At 37.5% G+C, this 17,728-nt stretch overlaps 1 protein-coding gene and 1 non-coding gene across 5 annotated transcripts; both read left to right on the forward strand.

Annotated features, from left to right (window-relative positions):
- Positions 1-240: 240 nt before the first annotated feature.
- trnah-gug lies at positions 241-312 on the forward strand. Its single transcript has one exon. It is a non-coding gene; the product is annotated as a tRNA-His (tRNA).
- Positions 313-1,260: 948 nt separating this feature from the next.
- tbc1d25 (TBC1 domain family, member 25) lies at positions 1,261-13,145 on the forward strand. Of its 4 annotated transcripts, none has more exons than XM_046871836.1 (7): positions 1,261-1,677; positions 4,466-4,575; positions 6,390-6,544; positions 6,739-6,932; positions 7,170-7,358; positions 8,609-8,884; positions 9,084-13,145. In XM_046871836.1, the coding sequence occupies exons 1-7, from the start codon at positions 1,630-1,632 to the stop codon at positions 10,785-10,787; spliced, it is 2,676 nt and encodes an 891-aa protein (XP_046727792.1). In that variant the 5' UTR covers positions 1,261-1,629; the 3' UTR covers positions 10,788-13,145. The 4 variants fall into 4 exon arrangements, with proteins under 4 accessions (XP_046727792.1, XP_046727793.1, XP_046727795.1 ...); XM_046871837.1 differs by having other exon boundaries at positions 6,739-6,863; XM_046871839.1 differs by lacking the exon at positions 1,261-1,677 and adding an exon at positions 4,691-4,785.
- Positions 13,146-17,728: the final 4,583 nt, after the last annotated feature.

Genomic DNA, 17,728 nt, shown 5'->3' on the forward strand with positions numbered 1-17,728 from the left:
AAAGACTTTTTTTGCTTATTGTTAATGTTTATTTTTTTATTTCTTTTCCAAAAATTCGAACTTTTATACGTTAAATAATAATAATAATAATAAAGTTACTTATTTATTCATTATGTTTAATCATTTTGACTTTCCATTTTCTTTCCTCTACCGTATTTCATTCATCCATAGTTCATCTAACGTGTATGCCTCTAATCCCTACAACCACTGTCACCTTGTGTTTGTGCTGTCCTGTAGCTCGCCGTGATCGTATAGTGGTTAGTACTCTGCGTTGTGGCCGCAGCAACCCCGGTTCGAATCCGGGTCACGGCAGAAGGGCACGATTTCTTTTCAGTTCAAAGTGTATTCATTTTTCATACAATCATACCTTTACTGTATTTTAGTCATACAGTCTTACCTTCACTCTATTAATATGTTTATGCAAATCTAACCGGATTCTTGTATTAGATCAAGGATGTAAATTAATACTGCAGAGCATCTGAATTCTTCTTCTTTCGGCTTCTCCCATTAGGGGTCGCCACAGCGGATCATCCGTCTCCATACCCCCTGTCCTCTACATCTGCCTCTTTCAAACCAACTACCTGTATGTCTTCCGTCACCACATCCATAAACCTCCTCCTTGGTCTTCCTCTTTTCCTCCTTCTGGTGGCTCCATCCTCAGCATTCTCCTACTGATATACCCCATGTCCCTCCTCAGCACATGTCCAAACCACCCCAATCTCACCTCCCTCACCTTGTCTCCAAAACGTCCTACATGCGCTGTCCCTCTAATAAACTCCTTTCTATCCTGTCCATCCTCATCACTCCCAACGAAAATCTCAACATCTTCAGCTTTGCTACCTCCAGCTCCACCTCCTGTCTTTTACTCAAATGCCACTGTCTCTAAACCATACAAAATCGCAGGTCTTACCACAGTCCTATAAACTTTTCCTTTCACTCTCGCAGATACTCTTCTATCACAAATCACTCTATTAATATTAAATATTTGCAACCCTTTTAACTAAAACTAATTCTTATGCCGACTATTAATTGGATAACCGTCCAAAATCACGCGCACAAACGCCCCCAAAAAAAAAAAACACAATTACAATTAAATCCCTCTTTAAAACATCTTTAATGAGAAATGCTCCTACGATATGATAGTAAATCCGACTGTGTAAAACCCAACGGAATTAAAGAATTCGAAATGTTGTGATTATTTGATGAATGGTATTTTTTGACCGCAGTGAACAAATTACGTCACATACACATGATGTCATATCCGGTTGTACCGAGCAGACCGTGTTCCGTGCTGACGCCAAAGGCTGCGTGAACAAACAAAGAGCCAGGCGTGTAGAAATGTGACATCGACTCAGCGTTTCCTATTAAAAACACCCTGTTTTCCAAAAATGGTTTCGGTTTCAGAGGTTTTGTCAATGTTTGATGATTAGACCCCCAACACACACACACCCTGGCATCAGCTTTTATTTTGAAGTCTGTTCATTTCGCTCAGTTCTTTGAGGATTTTCTACGGAATATCTGTTTGAGAGCCGCATCGGTGCTGTTACTCTTTAGCCTGTGTCGGAGTTTGTTCTCTTGATGGAGGCTCACGGCTGCTGAAGGTGAATTTTCCGAGTGAACTACCCCAGCATGTCGGCCGAGGAGGAGGAGAGGGGAGTAGTTCGAGTCAAAGTCAAGGTGAGAAAATTGGGGGGAAGCAGCGGGTGGGAGTCTGAAATAAACACACACACACACACACACGCAGAGGAGAGAGAACAATAACAGAGATGATGTTTGTGCTCCACGTAGTCACTGATACATTCAGTGAGACCCGGTTTACAATGAAATGAATATATATACACCATTGTAAACATTTCTTTGCTTCACTGGGGTTAAATAAAGCATGGATGTCGATCATGTTGTAATTTCAATCTCAATTATAGTATAAATAATATATATATTTTACATAGTATTAAGTGAAATGAAAGTGTAAACCCGGTTTTGTGTAATCAGGGCTTTCATCATCAAACAATGTTGACTTCAATACTGATTTCTAGTGATTTTAATGCCAAATCCTGATACTAAATGTAAAACTGGTATATAAGTTAAATTCACATCCTTCTTCCTGACCTTAATCCCAGTGTTTAAATCAAATACCAATGGAATAAACAGCTTGATATATGTTTTTATATTTCCATATATACTGTGTTCATACTTTATACTATCATAAGCTCTTCATCATGTAAATGGCCCTGAAACCCGTTGTGGTGTGTGGTGTATATTTAACCACTACATTTCTATTTCTAGTCCCAGTTTGATCTCAAATACCGTGTAAAATAGTCTAGATCAACTATTCACATAGCCTGTTTACTTTAGCGTTTGTTAAATAAGATGTTTGCAGTGTTGGTGCTCATTGTGTACAAGAAGCATTGTTCTCTTAAACAGCTCTGGCTGTCAAGTCTTTTTTTACCAAATACAACATAAAAAACCCACTAATAATAATGAAAGTTAGAGTATTGAATTGTTTGCCACATTGTAGTACTGAAGATACTGTACAAGGCAAGTTTTGGTAATATGAGAAGTAGTGTATCTCTTACATGCCTGATTCCAGAGGTGTCAGGTTTTTAGCTAGACGTCGTGCTCACACATGGTTGAATATTCGAGGTGTGTGTTGCTTGGCTGATGTTTGTGATCAGGAGAACAAATGCACACATGGCTTTATTTTGATTTCGCATACAGCCTACAGTTAAGGTGATTTATTATTTTCCAGTAATTCTGACTAAGCTGAAGCATTGACTGTCAAACTAATATTGACACGCTGTACCTCTTTGTTTGATTAAGGATTACAATATAGGGGAGAAAAAAACATTAAATAAAGAAAATTGTAGACGAAGCAAACAAACAGATCATGGTGTTTGTGTTATTGCACATTAGCACCCCAGCTGTCATCTGGCTGCAGAAATGAGATTTCTTATAAACTGCATGCCATAAAAATGCCCAAGTAATCACTTTTGTGTGTATTTGTGTATGTGTGTATATATTTATAGTTTGAATGGTAAATGACTTGTGTATAACTACTCAGTGAATCGTAAGCATACAATTTTTAGGTCACCAGTCAAAAATTTTCTTTTTTTTGTGTGTTTTTTGTGTATAGATGTACCAATTGCACAATAGTCATTAAGAGAGTTTTGTCTTCAAACCAGTAAGATGAATCCTTTCCCACCATTATATATATCTTGTTAGAAATATGCAAAATGCTATGAAAAGAAGAAGCACATGTCATTTTATTTTGCATTTAATAAAAAAAAACACAAGCTAATGTATTCAAATTCAGGCACCTAATTATATACATCGTTTTCATGCCCAAAAACTCATCTAAATCATTATTCTTTAAATAGCCTGCAAAGATAACAGACAACCAGCTATAATCTATGTTCCAAGTGTCAGCATGAGCTTCAGGAAAGCCCTTTTTTTTTTTACTAAAACAAGGGTCTGATTCAGACTTTATAGCCGGGGGGGACAGCACATGTTTAATATATCATCATGCATTTCCTGTTTATTTTATTTTTTATAAGACAAAAGGAGAAGTTCTGTCTGGTCATAAATTCGTCGGAGAGACAGTCATGAACACTTTGTCAGAATTAAGAAAAATAGCAATCACAAACACTGAGTAATAGAATAACACAGTAATGCACACTGCTTTGGATCTGGTAAACCATTTGCCTTTAAAGTTTGATGTGTGTGTTCTAAACTGCTTTTCTGCCCAGCACGGTTATATAGAGATATTTGAGTTACAGTAGATGTCTGTGTAATGAGTGGGGATACAGGTAATCCACTTCAAGCTCCAGATAGCATAGTTACAGTTGGTGTCTACAGAACTATCCCACTGCAAGCTCTTTCTTTCCCTCGCTCCTGAAGTTAACGATACAAACCACAGCTTGTCATGTTGCTGATAAATTGATCCAAAAATGCAGCTCTGCCTGCTCTGTATTAGACTTCAAGTAGTTCAAATGCTGTGTTCACTATTGTCTTTGTAGCAATATGGTGTCTGAAATGATTCCATAATCTGCACTAAACAAACAAGCTATATTCGAGGCATGAACTGACAGATGGCAAGATTTTATTTACATGTAGTTGCTTTGAAAGAGAATGCATTTCTTTATTAATGGCAAAAAACTTTAGAGCCGAACATTCCCAGATGTGATCTAATAGTTGCATGTATTTATATGAAACCTATTAAACACATTGTGTGGTCATAGATGGTCACCATGGGATCAGTTAAGACTTGTCATTTTAAGGGGTTGGGGGGGATCAATTACTATTTAATGATGAACGAAATAGAACAAATCTGTCACCAGATCACAACTGAAACGTCTGCTTATTCTGCAGAGATTTCCTTTGTAATGTGTGACTTGAGCTAAGTCAGTAGGCATTCATGACCAATTACATTTATCCAGGCTCATTTTCATGTTTTTTTCTCATTCAGAAATTTGAAGGATTGCAGCCAGTGGAATTCCGCTCTTTTGCTGTAGATCCACAGATCACATCACTGGAGGTGCTGCAGCACATCCTGATACGAGCCTTTGAGCTCAATGGGTGAGTGTGTCCATGACAGATATGGTATTGTAGTCTTGTTCTAATTGAGTGTCCAGAAAGTAGACTAACCTTTATTCTGTAGAATAACTTCTAATTATGTGTCACATTCCTACAGTTCTTCGTAAGTTCAACAGCTGAATAAACGATAAGACACTTTACAGGTTTACTGCTTACAGATTTACAGAACTGGGGAGGAATTCAGCATCAAATGTAAATATACTTTTTGTATAGTGTATATATATTCTGTAAATGTGTATGTAAGAGAATTTTCCACATTTTCTGTCCTACCCAGATTCAAATTGTAAATTGCAATTGCAATTTTCTTTCGATTAGGGCTGCTAACTAACAATTATTTTGATAATTGATTATTCGGACGATTTTCCCCCAATAATTAATTAATTTGGATACAATAAAAAAAAAAGTGATGTTTTGCTTATTATAACTAAATGAAACCCTAATTCAATATGTTTATGTATAAAAGTGTACTTAAAAAACATGCAAAAGCCCCATATTGAGATTAACTATCTTTAATTTAGACATTTGAAAGCTTCAAGTGGCTGCTTGTTGATGAGTTCATGGGGTATTTCTCCTTTGAACAAATTTCCTCATGCTGGGTTTTTTCTTTCTGTAAAAAAAAAAGAAAAATAATAATAATAAAAACAGTATTAGAATTTTTGTTCATTTGTGTAAATCAAAATTTGTATTGTATTTTGCAGATGGCAAGTTGACAACCATGCTTAAAAAAATATTTGAATAAATAAAAATATACAAACATTAAAATTATCACGTTTAAAAACAGAAGTTACTGTTGTAGTAGACAAATAAATTATAAAAAGAGAGTGGAATGTAGAATTCAGCAAGCTAACAGGCTTAATAAAAAAAAAGAAAAAAAATATATATACATTGGTGTACAAATGCATAATAATTCGCTGAAATCCACAACAGTGACTAAAAATGTAATCGTGTACTGCTGTTGTTATTTGCTGGTTTGTTCGCACCATTTTAATTGAATCCATCACTATGTCGCGAGCCAGCTGTATGCACAACCTGATGTTCGCGAGTCCCAACAGAACAGATTCAGTGCGACTGTCCCGAAGTTAGCAATCAAACAGTTTACACAACAGCACTTCATTAAACTACACCATTCATCCATGACACCAGTGTGTTTTCTTTTCACATGCTCGTGCTTCACTGTAGCTCAATGGTTATGGTGCTGGGCTACTGATTGGAAGGTCAGGGAATCAAGCCCCGGTATCGCCAAGCTGCCACTCTTGGGCCCTTGAGCAAGGCCCTTAACCCTCTGTGCTCCAGGGGCGCCGTATCATGGCTGACCCTACACTCTGACCCCAGTTTCCAAGCAAACTGGTATATGCGAAATAAGAATTTTACTGTGCTCTAATGTATATGTGACAAAGTCTATATCTATCTATATAAATATACTTCCATGTCATACATGCTCAGCTTTGCATAACGTCTGGGTATAGTTTTCTTTGTTGCATTTAATATTAAATACTCCCATGTCTTCTGTTTAATATAAAATGTTCTCATGCCTTGGATGATTTGGATTTGGATGCACACTTTATCCTGCTGCCGGTTGACCCTGTACTGTCCACCATTGCCGCAAGCGGCTGTTATCTTGCCATCATGCTAAAACTTGAGCAGTCCAACTAATTAATTACAGCTTTTGTTGACAAATCTTATTATTGTTTATTATCGATTTTAGCGATTGGTTGTTGCAGCTCTACTTTCTACTAAGCTGGACAAGCTTTGTTTCTCTCAAAACTTTAGATGATAATTATATGTTTGTTCCACAGGAGGCGTAATTTTGGCATTAGTTACCTTTCCCGGGATCGCCTTGGTGCAGAGGTCTACCTCTCTCTCCTGTCTGATTGGGATTTAGATGCTGCATTTGTCAGTGCAGCTAAGCCTCACCTCCAGCTAAAGATGGAAATCAAACCTTCAGAAGACAGTGAGTCAGTTGTTCATTATGGTCTTTGCATGGTCAGTAAAGAACATCAGACTCTCAAGCATCTGTTTAAAGAAATAAAAAATGCTTAGCTATTCAAAAGACTCAAATAATGAAATTACCTTAATTATAAAAGTTACAGGTACGTTAAGAATATGTCTTAAGTAGTCCTTTTTGTGGTCTCCATGTTGACTCAGGTCCAGTGCTTGAGGACTGGGACATCATAAGCCCGAAGGATGTGATTGGCTCGGACCAGCTACAGGGAGAGAAGAGGTCGCTAACATCCACAGCTCTTCCCTTCACCCAGTCCCTGCTGTCCCAGGTTACTGATGATGTTCCTCACCCAGTCAGCCAGCTGTTTTACCAGCCAGTCTCTGCTGCGTTCAGTCAGGTTGCTCATTTCCTAATGCAATCGCATTATAACCAAAGGCGGTTTCCCAAAGAAGCATGCTTTGCTGATTTGCCAGGAATAACAAACGTATCATCTTGGGATTGCTATAAGTTTAGTTGTTTTGGGAAACAGCATGGTGCCATGTTAAAATAAACAAACTGATAGATTCCGCTGAATGATTGAATCTACACGTTTTATTTTTTTTACATCTACCGTTTATCTGTTTCTGAATTGTAGATGGGTCGGACACTGTCTAGGGTCCAGCAGGCATTAAGCTGGTCATATGGGGAGGAGGTGAAACCATTCAAGCCTCCACTTAGTGATGCAGAATTTCACAGTTATCTGAACGGCCAGGGTCAGCTGTCACGGCCAGAAGAGCTGCGACTCCGTATTTATCATGGTGGGGTTGAGCCATCCCTGCGCAAGGTAAAATTATACTTATTTCTAGTGCAATTCAATGTTGAATAAAAATGTATAATATAAAAAATGTTAAAATATGGGTTAATGCAAGACAGTATCATATAAAGTGGTAATCATTTATTGCAACAAACAACCTTATGATTTTAATTATACCTATAGGACCTCTAGTAGAAAGTTCTATTGCAAGCTATTTGCAATGGATTGTTTAGTAATGTGTGGTGTGCTCTCTTTTTCTCCACCCTGCATATTTATAGATTAATCTGATGCTTGCAAGTGCAAAGTAATGCACAAGGTCAGCCCTGCCCAGGATAAGGGCTCATTCAACAAAAAAAAAAGACTTGAGTACAAATTTAATACAATTATTTACATATGAACTGCCCAATTGTACATTTCTCAGACAAATACAATGGCATTTTTAATAATTTTATTAACGTGTGATTAATGCAGCACGCATTTTTTTTAAACAATTTTTATTAAAAAATATATATATTTAGAGGCGACATTTAAACCTTCAACCCAACACACATTCATTCACCACGTCCTTTTTTTACTTGGATATAAAAAATAAAAATAAAAAACACAGAAAAAATGTTTTAATCTCCAAAAATGTTGTTTTGCTGATGCAGCAAGTCTCAAATCAAGCGCCAAAATCTGCCAGGGTGCACGATTAAAACCGTCCGTGTGGAAACGTAGCAAAAGTTCCATAGCTTTTTTTTCCCATAGCTACATAGCTTTTTTTATTTCATGCTCTATGTTGAGTGTGATTTACTAACAATAAACATACACTTGCATAAAGCATCCATGTTTGTCCATGCCCCTGTTGATAAGAGTATTAAAAACTTGAAAAGTATATTTTTTTTAATGTACAATTTAATGTATATGTAGATAGATAGATAGATAGATAGATAGATAGATAGATAGATAGATAGATAGATAGATAGATAGCAAGCAACTGGTACATAAAAGCCATTTTAAAGTGAAGAATTTTTATCACTTCCATTTGGAGTGACAGCAGCGCATACACATAGTAGCTGTGGCAACTATTGACTTTTGTCTGTCGAGAGTTGAGTTGTGCAGGTGTATAATGTATATACAGTATACAGTTTTCCTACTACATTTGACCTAATATAGAACCAGAAACATCTTATTATTGGGTTAATTTTTTTTCCCTCCCTTCTTAACAATCATGTTTTTTTTTTAATCGTGCACACTATAGCTTTTCTCTTTTAAATAAACCTCCCCCCCCCCTTTTATAGGTAGTGTGGCGTTACCTTTTAAATGTGTACCCTGATGGCCTGACAGGGCAGGAACGGATGGATTACATGAAGAGAAAAACGAGAGAATATGACCAGCTAAAAAGTGAGTGGGCATCCAGGGTAAGCCCAGAGGATCTGGAGTTCATCCGAGGAAATGTTTTAAAAGACGTGCTTCGAACAGACCGAGCCCATCCGTATTACGCCGGTTCAGAGGACAGTCCACATTTGACCGCACTGACCAACCTCCTAACCACTTTTGCCATCACACACCCGCAGGTAGGCATAAATGTTTCCTATTAACTGAAATTATCCTTTTCTGTCTTTATTAAAAATAGAGAAGCACCACAAAAAAAAAAGAAAAAAATCTACCCACATACAGTGGGGTCCAAAAGTCTGAAACTATATTGAAACGTAAAACTGAAACTTAAAGCAGTTTCGATGTTGTCTTAACTGAATTGTTCTGTTTGCTTTTCAGGTGTCTTATTGTCAAGGTATGAGTGATATTGCCTCTCCGATCCTTGCGGTCATGGACAATGAAGCACATGCGTTTATTTGCTTCTGTGGTATAATGAAGCGCCTAGAAGGCAACTTCCGCCCTGACGGCCAACTAATGTCTATTAAATTCCAACACCTTAAGTTGCTCTTGCAATACTCAGATCCTGAATTTTACACCTACCTAGTCTCCAAAGGTGCTGACGACCTCTTTTTTTGTTACCGCTGGCTGCTTCTCGAGCTAAAGCGGGAGTTCGCTTTTGATGATGCACTTAGGATGTTGGAGGTGACGTGGAGCTCTCTGCCTCCAGACCCACCGGAGACAGAGGTCGAGCTTCTTGGGCTACCGTTTGAAGAAGACGAGTCCCCGAATCATGAAGGCAGTTGCCCAAACTCAGAGAATGAAAAGCTGGAAAAAGAACAGACAGAGCAGCGTCGGCGACACATGCTGAGGCCGTCCCGAGAAGAGGCAGACGGGGAACGTAGTTTTAGCTTAGATGCAGAGAGTAGGGAAGAGAAGCCATCTAGTAGCGAGGACAAAGGAGTTTATGGTGGGAATTGTGTGGCGAAAACAGAAGGCTCAGCAACTCCTTTGGAGAAACAATCCAGTTTTGGAGAATTTAAGTACTACAGTGCACGAAACGAAGACAGTTTTGAAGCTAAAGAAAATGAATCATCAGATCCCACAATATCTTCAGTAATGTTTCAATCCACACATTCATTACCTCTGGCTGTCCGTCAATCCACAGACGACAGTGAGGATGATCCAGGTGAGAGGCAGCCTTTGATAAGCGAGAAAGACCAACTATCACCTTCTCAGACTGAGAAGAAAAGCTCTCTCAGTGGGCAAACAGATTCTCCCCTTCCTCCAACTTTACTGTCTTGGAAAAATGGCCCTCAGTTTTCTGCAACATCTCCTTTAATGACCAGCTGGAGGGCAATATGTTCTGATGTTCCAGGATCAAAGTCCATCCCCTCAGTGGGTAGTGCTGTATCTCCTGATAAGGTTTTGGGGAGATTTATGTCTTCAGCTGCTGTGTCTAATGGAACTGGTGTGCACTCACCATCAACCCCTACAGGGAAGTCGGCACTTTCCTCCCCATCCATGGGCAACAACCGCTCACTGCTGTCCTCCCCTGTGTTATCCTTTGCTAAATCTCCATCACAACCAAAACCATTCTCCAGCAACCTTTCATCCCCATGCAAACTTTCAGGAACTGGTGCGAATACTCCAACTACAGGTAAACCTGACCCTGGTAGTATTAAACCCTGTTCCCTTCCTCCTCCTCAAGAGTTTGGGAAAGGAAATCCTTTCATGCTGTTCTTGTGCCTCTCCATCCTGTTGGAGCATCGTGACCATATAATTAAAAATAGTTTAGATTATAATGAGCTAGCCATGCATTTTGATCGCTTGGTCCGAAAGCACAACCTTAGTCGTATTCTTCAGCGTGCAAAGGCCCTGTTTGCTGATTACCTCCAGAGTGAAGTGTGGGACTCTGAGGAAGGTGATGAGGTCAGTTTAGACTCGCCAACCACAGCTGCCTCCTCACCACAAACACTCACAAAAAACAGTTTTTCTAACCTGCAGCCCTCAATGGCCTCCTCTCCGAACTCTACATATAATCTGGCCTCTACGATTCCTTCCCCTACCACCCCTAATGATCTCTCTCCCTCATCCTACAGATGAATTATAAGTTGCATTCCCAAGAGAAAGCAAGTCATAATCTATTTTAGTGTTTAAGATTAGCTTTACCAGATTTGTTCATTTGACAAACCAGAGCTGGAGAAGCGTTTCTTTTCTCAATTGTTTTGCTGGTAATACATTTTTTTTCTTTTTTTTTGGACAGTAGGCTGATTTTTCCTGTGTGGCCATGGTCTTTTAAGATTTTTTTCTATTTGCATGCCACCTATTGTCTTGTATTTTACTTCTCGCACTTTATTCTTTTCCCAGTTTGTGCTTCAACTATGTAAATAAAATCCCACAAAAGAACAGCATGAACATTTAAAAGCAGTGCTGGATTGACTTACATACGGATTGATTTACAAACCTGTAGATTGTTTCCCTAATTCAATTAATATTCATTACTGCATCCATTGATGATTATTCTAAACCCCATTTTTGTACAGGTAAGTAACAGTTATTCCGGTGTAGATTTACTTTATTCAGATTGATTAGATTGCATTTCCTGTTTTGAGTCAGTTTTGAGTGAGTTCTTTAATACAAGCTGGCACTCTCCATTTTTCATTAATTAAAGAGGACAAAGTCTGGTTGGAATGTGTAATGATCAGATTTATTTTTCATGGTATATATTTGCCTGTGGTTGTTCCATACAGCAAGATCAGTGGTATGTTCCCCAAACAAAAGACATCTGTATCATTTCTATTCAACTTTATTATGCTAAATGTACTGCTTAGGTAGAAATATTATCTTAAAAATGTCTAATGAAACACTTTTGCCCACTCTTGTTTAAAAGTGCCTGATTTCCTTGAACAGTTGTTTTTTACTTATTGACCTTAAATTAATTTATTAGAATATATAATGCCTGTCAAACTTTTGGAAACAGTCTTTTATCGTTTTTAAGACACGTGCATGTTCCTTTTGTTTCCCTGCAGCAAACAAGGTAAATGACAAAAACACAAGAATTGGACAGTGAATGATGAATGGAGGTGAAAGCTTAATGTTTTGGGGTTGTTTTGTAGCAGGGAAGGTTGGAGATTTATTCTGGGTGAAAGGAATACTGAACCAATATGGCTACTGTTCTTTACTTTAATGCCACGCAATTCTGTCTGGGCTGCAGCAAAAGTTGGCCATCTTTACCACACAAGACAATGACCCAAATTATTTGTCCAAACGCTGTAGTGGTTATTTAGAGAGCAGTCAACTGGAGTTCATGGAATGGCCTGCCCAGTCACCGCACCTAAATCCCATTGAACTGCTCTAGCATGACCTGCATCGCACGTTCAGAAATATCCAACTAGTGAAGAAGTTGGTCAAAGTAAATTTTAATAACATTTATATTACCTCATTTATTGCATACCAAAAAGAACATGCATGTGTAATTTTTAAAACAGTAAAAGAATGTGTTTCTAAACTTTTAACAAGCTCTATAATGTCTATTAATCCCTGTTAAAACAGCAAGTTTTTGTGATGTTAAAAATTAAAACAACATAAATCATGTTTGGTGTTTTCAATGTGATACAACAATCAACAAAGTCGAAATGAAAACCAGATTAAAAAACATTGATCCTCTTAATTAATTCCTTTAATTTGTTTCAATTTGCTATCAATGATTCACTCCATCTTGAATAAAGCACCAATTCCAAAAGAACCCCACAGCATGATGCTGCCACCATCACAATGGTGTTCTGTGGGTGCTAAGCTGTCTTGTTTTTGCAGCCAACATTTCTTTTAGATTTATGCCCCAAAAGGTATTGTAATTTCTTTATTGAAAATGAGCATCCCAGGTATGTGAATACTGAAGATGGTTTTACCTGATGTGTTTTTGCCTTATAATTTCCTACCGCCTTATTTTGGGAGAGAGGTCTGGTTTTCTTAATGCCACTTGTGTAACTCTTTAATTGTCAGTGGTATTTTAAAAGGGTGTGTACACTTGTGTAACCAAGTTATTAATTTTTTTGGTTTTTCCCCCAAAAAAACCTGTTTATATTCATGTTCATTACATTTCAATTACAAAACCTTTACATCACAAAATCTGTTATTTTAACAGAGGTATATAAAGTTTTTAAATATTTAATTTTTATAGAAGGCAAAGTAAATACATCCTTATATCATATAATTCCTCATTCTAAATTTGGCATTCCATACATGTGTTAACACCAATTGTAGTTTTATTAAGTGTTGAAATAGACATTATAGGCATAGGCCGAACGACATGTCTTTGAAAATGCAATCATTGTGGGCCTTTTGTGTTTTTCTGTATAAAAAAAAAAAGCTTTATTGAACATTAAATTATTTCCTTTGAGTGGTTTGCTGGACAGAATGCTAGCAATACCTGTATTTATACAATAAATTAATCCAAGACCACTGTTGTGTCTCAGTGATTCTTATAGTATGTAATAAACGTAATAAAGCAAGCAATAAACAGAGGATGAAAAACGAGCAGCTATCATTGTGACATGCCATATCGACCTCTTCTTTTGAACAGTTGAAATGTTAATTAGTTTGTGATATATATATATATATATACAGTTGTATGCAAAAGTTGAAGGAAACCCTGACAATGTCCATGATTTTCATTTATAAATATTTGGGTGTTTGGATCAGCAATTTCAATTTGATCTATCAAATAACTGAAGGACACAGTAATATTTCAGTAGTGAAATGAGGTTTATTGGATTAATAGAAAATGCGCAGTATGCATCAAAACGAAATTAGACAGGTGCATAAATTTGGGCACCCCAAAAGAAAAATCACATCAATATTTAGTAGAGCCTCCTTTAGCAGAAATAACAGCCTCCAAACACTTCCTATAGCCTGTAATGAGTGTGTGGATTCTGGATGAATGTATTTGGGACCATTCCTCCTTACAAAACATCTCCAGTTCAGTTAGGTTTGATGGTTGCTGAGCATAAACAGCCCACTTCAAATCACCCCACAGATGTTCAATGACATTCAGGTCTGGGGACTGGGATGGCCATTTCAGAACATTGTCCTTGTTCCTCTGCATAAATAGACTATGAGCAGTGTTTTGGGTCGTTGTTGAAATATTCAGCCCTGGCGTAACTTAAACTTTGTGACTGATTCCTCAACATTATTCGCAATAATCTGCTGATATTGAGTGGAATCCATGCGACCCTCAACTTTAACCAGATTCCCAGTACTGGCACTGGCCACACAGCCCCACAGCATGATGGAACCTCGCCCAAATTTTACTGTGGGTAGCAAGTGTTTTGTTTTGGAACGCTGTGTTCTTTTGCCGCCATGCATAACACCTCTTATTATGACCATCAGTCCACAGCACCTTATCCCAAAATAAAGCTGGCTTGTCCAAATGTGCGTTTGCATACCTCAAGCGACTCTGTTTGTGGCGTGTGTGCAAAAAATGCTTCTTTTCGCATCACTCTCCCATACAGCTTCTCCTTGTGCAAAGTGCGCTGAATTGTCGAACGATGCACAGTGACACCATCTGCAGCAAGTTGATGATGTAGGTCTTTGGAGGTGGTCTGTGGGCTGTTTTTGACTGTTCTCACCATCCTTCGCCTTTGCCTCTTCAATATTTTATGTGGCCTGCAAGAACTGTGCCTGTGGTCTTCCATTTTCTCACTATGTTCCTCACAGTGGACACTGACAGCTTATATCTCTGCAATAACTTTCCCCTAAACCATAATGTTGAACTATCTTTGTTTTCAGGTCATTTGAGAGTTGATTTGAGACCCCAATGTTGCCACTCTTCAGAGGAGAGTCAAAGAGAACAACAACTTGCAATTGGCCACCTCAAATATGTTTTCTCATGATGGGATGCATCTGTCTAAGAAGTTCAAGGCTTAATGAGCTCACCAAACCAATTGTGTGTTCCATTTAATCAGTGCTAAGTAGTTACAGGTATTCAAATCAACAAAATGACATGGGTGCCCAAATTTATACACCTAATTTCGTTTTGATGCATATTGCGCATTTTCTGTTAATCCAATAAACCTAATTTTACTACTGAAATATTACTGTGTCCTTTAGTTATTTGATAGATCAACATGAAATTGCTAATCCAAACACCCAAATATTTATTAATGAAAATCATGGACATTGTCAGGGGTTCCTAAACTTTTGCATAGAACTGTATCTCCATTACAGGGAGCTCCTCCAATTCTTTCCCAAGCACCATATCTCTCTCTCTCTCTCTCTCTCTCTCTCTCTCTCTCTCTCTCTCTTTCTCTCTCTTTCCACCCCATTTTATTCCTGCACGTAATTTCCCTTTTGTTTGTTGACTTACCCCTGCCCCATGGCGACCACCCCCTTACAGTAAGCATTTGCTGAATGGAAGTTTTAATAGTATTAAAATTATAGCATGTGATGGCAATGATGGCAAAAATACCATTATACATTAACCCTGAAAATAAAAAAGACACATTATTGAATAATGTATGTGATTTTGGTAACAACATTTCTACTTTTTTGTCTGTGTTACTAATGTCAAAAGTAAGTTTCCTCATAGGATGACTATGGGGCTGATATGGATATAAAATACAGGCCAACTAAAGACCATAACATTTGTATATTAAAATACAGGTTAAAATTTTAGCATAAGCTCCATTTTGCCTGAAGCTTTTGCTTTAACCAATTAAATCGCACCTTACTCGCTCCGAGGCCCGCATTGGTGGCAAACTGCACAAGCTCAATTATATTAATGTGAATTCAATAGCTATTTTTTTTATTCAACAATGGCTGACAGGGGAGAAGAAATTGATTTTGTCACAAATATGCTGACAAGACAAACGACAAATGAATTCAAAGATTTTCCATGAACTATTTATACTTTTAAATGTTCTTTCCTGATTGAGTTTTCACAAAAACCCATAATTTCCCTTAATTTCAAATTCCTAGAAAAACTGTATTGCACAGAATAATGCACAAAAATATATGGAAATCAGGATAATTTTATGAGGTTAATATTCATTGTTTGCTTCAGATGCTTTTGAAGTAGATGTATGAAGGCAGTGCAGCTGTGGCTGCAGTGAAAGAAGACTTGCTGAATTGTGTTAATTGGGTTTCTTGCTTGTGCAATGGCATTAATTCTCGCTTTATGTGATACCTGACTGTGATGCAGCGCTCAGTTATACTGCATTTCTTTTAATATAATATATATAGCTGTGACATCATAATGATAGTTTTAAGAAAATGGATTGACTCAGGTAAGACACCACTGAAGCCCTAGGAGTGAAATGCACGGCCCCGGGACTGTGTGATTATTGTGCCATCTATAGTTATAGCCACTGCACTGTTCTAAATCAAGGAAAAGCTTCCCATAGAAGGAACCAATACAAACTATGAATCAACTGCCTACAAAGCAATGATTGGTTTGTACGTTATTTAATGTAGCTGTACACAGTGTGCTTAATTACATGAAAAGGAGAGAATGATTGGCTGTACAGCAATAGAGCATGGAGCAGAGAAATTAACAAGTGCAAATGCATTAGGTGTTTGTGGCTATAATAAAAGTAGAGGGAGTATGGTAAAACTTAATACAGCTGACTCCCATGGTGGTAGCTCAGTGGTTAAGGCATTGGGCTTTGGATCAGAAGATCACAGGTTCAAATCCCGCTGCCACTGCTGGGCCCTTGAGCAAAGCCCTAAAACCCTCCCCTGCTCAGTTGTAAGTTGCTCTGGATAAGGGCGTCTGCCAAATGCCGCAAATGTAGAGAAATACCAAGATGTACTTTCATACAATCTCTACACTTACTAATAAACCACCAGTGGAAGATTTTTAAGGCCTGTGTGTAACCAAAGAGCACAGCACAACAGCAGCATTTAATGCACAGCAAGCTAACGTTCCATCTTTTAGATAAAATGTACACTGCACCAAATGGGGGAACTGGAAAAACCCAAAAAACACTGTTTTAGATTTCTTAGTATAAAAAAAAAACGCCATTTAAAATACTCTCCATTTTATATATTATATGATATCTGTTTGTTGGACATAAATCACGAGTACAAGGAGTAATATAATCTGCATAACTGTCCTCATTATTGGTTTCTCATGTAGATATAAATAAAAATACAAATGTAACTCCTGGCTCTCAAGAGTTGTACAAAACAGTTTCAGATAAGCTATTAACTAAGACTGTTGGATACTGTATTTGATTAGACTCTACTTTTTTCTTTTTTATCACTTGCCTGGCGACTGTTCTTTTTCTTGTTTGATCAATCAGAATGTTCACAACAATAACCCACATGTCCTTATTCTGAAAGGTGTCAGTCATCAGATTTTTTTTAACTAACAATGTATGTTATTTGTTATTTTATAGGTCGTGTAAAATACATTTAAAATCATTAAAAATGTCATCTGCTTGGTTTGATTATTTTACTTTACTGTAAATGCTTCCTGTCCGCAATTCCTGTAACAGAAATGTGGCCAGTGACCTCTCTTGCTGTTGTGGTGCAAGCATATGATCATAACTTTGTGTGGAAATATTTTACAGACGTTTTTGTGTGTATCCTAAAATATTTAATAGACCATGAAGAATTCTAAAAACTTGCATTGTGGATTCTAGTTTAGACTCAGGTTTGCAGACTGTTATCTATCTTCTTTAAAATGACCCAAGCAAGTGTGTGCTCAGAACGTTAGACTGATCAATAATGTGTCATATAAAAAAGTTTGTTTTCTTTGTCTTTTAATTTTGTTTAATTTCCTTAATCATCCATTTTAGGACAAATCTTTCAACAGCTGTGTGTGTGTCTTTATTGGCTTTCAGTTTCAATGCACCTTTGTGCAAGCTATAGAGCTTTTATTACCCTAAGAACTATTAGACTTATTTATTTCATGTCAGAGTTTAGATGTTGTCATGTGTCAATGGGAAATTTGCTTGTCTGTTTGGTAAATTCTAAATAGTTTGGTGTTGTTTTGGAAAAGGGAAGGTTGGAGACTTATTTTGGGAAAAAAGGAATACTGAGCC

The sequence above is a fragment of the Silurus meridionalis genome, chromosome 17 (genome assembly GCF_014805685.1).
Source record: "Silurus meridionalis isolate SWU-2019-XX chromosome 17, ASM1480568v1, whole genome shotgun sequence".
NCBI classification, from domain to species: domain Eukaryota; kingdom Metazoa; phylum Chordata; class Actinopteri; order Siluriformes; family Siluridae; genus Silurus; species Silurus meridionalis.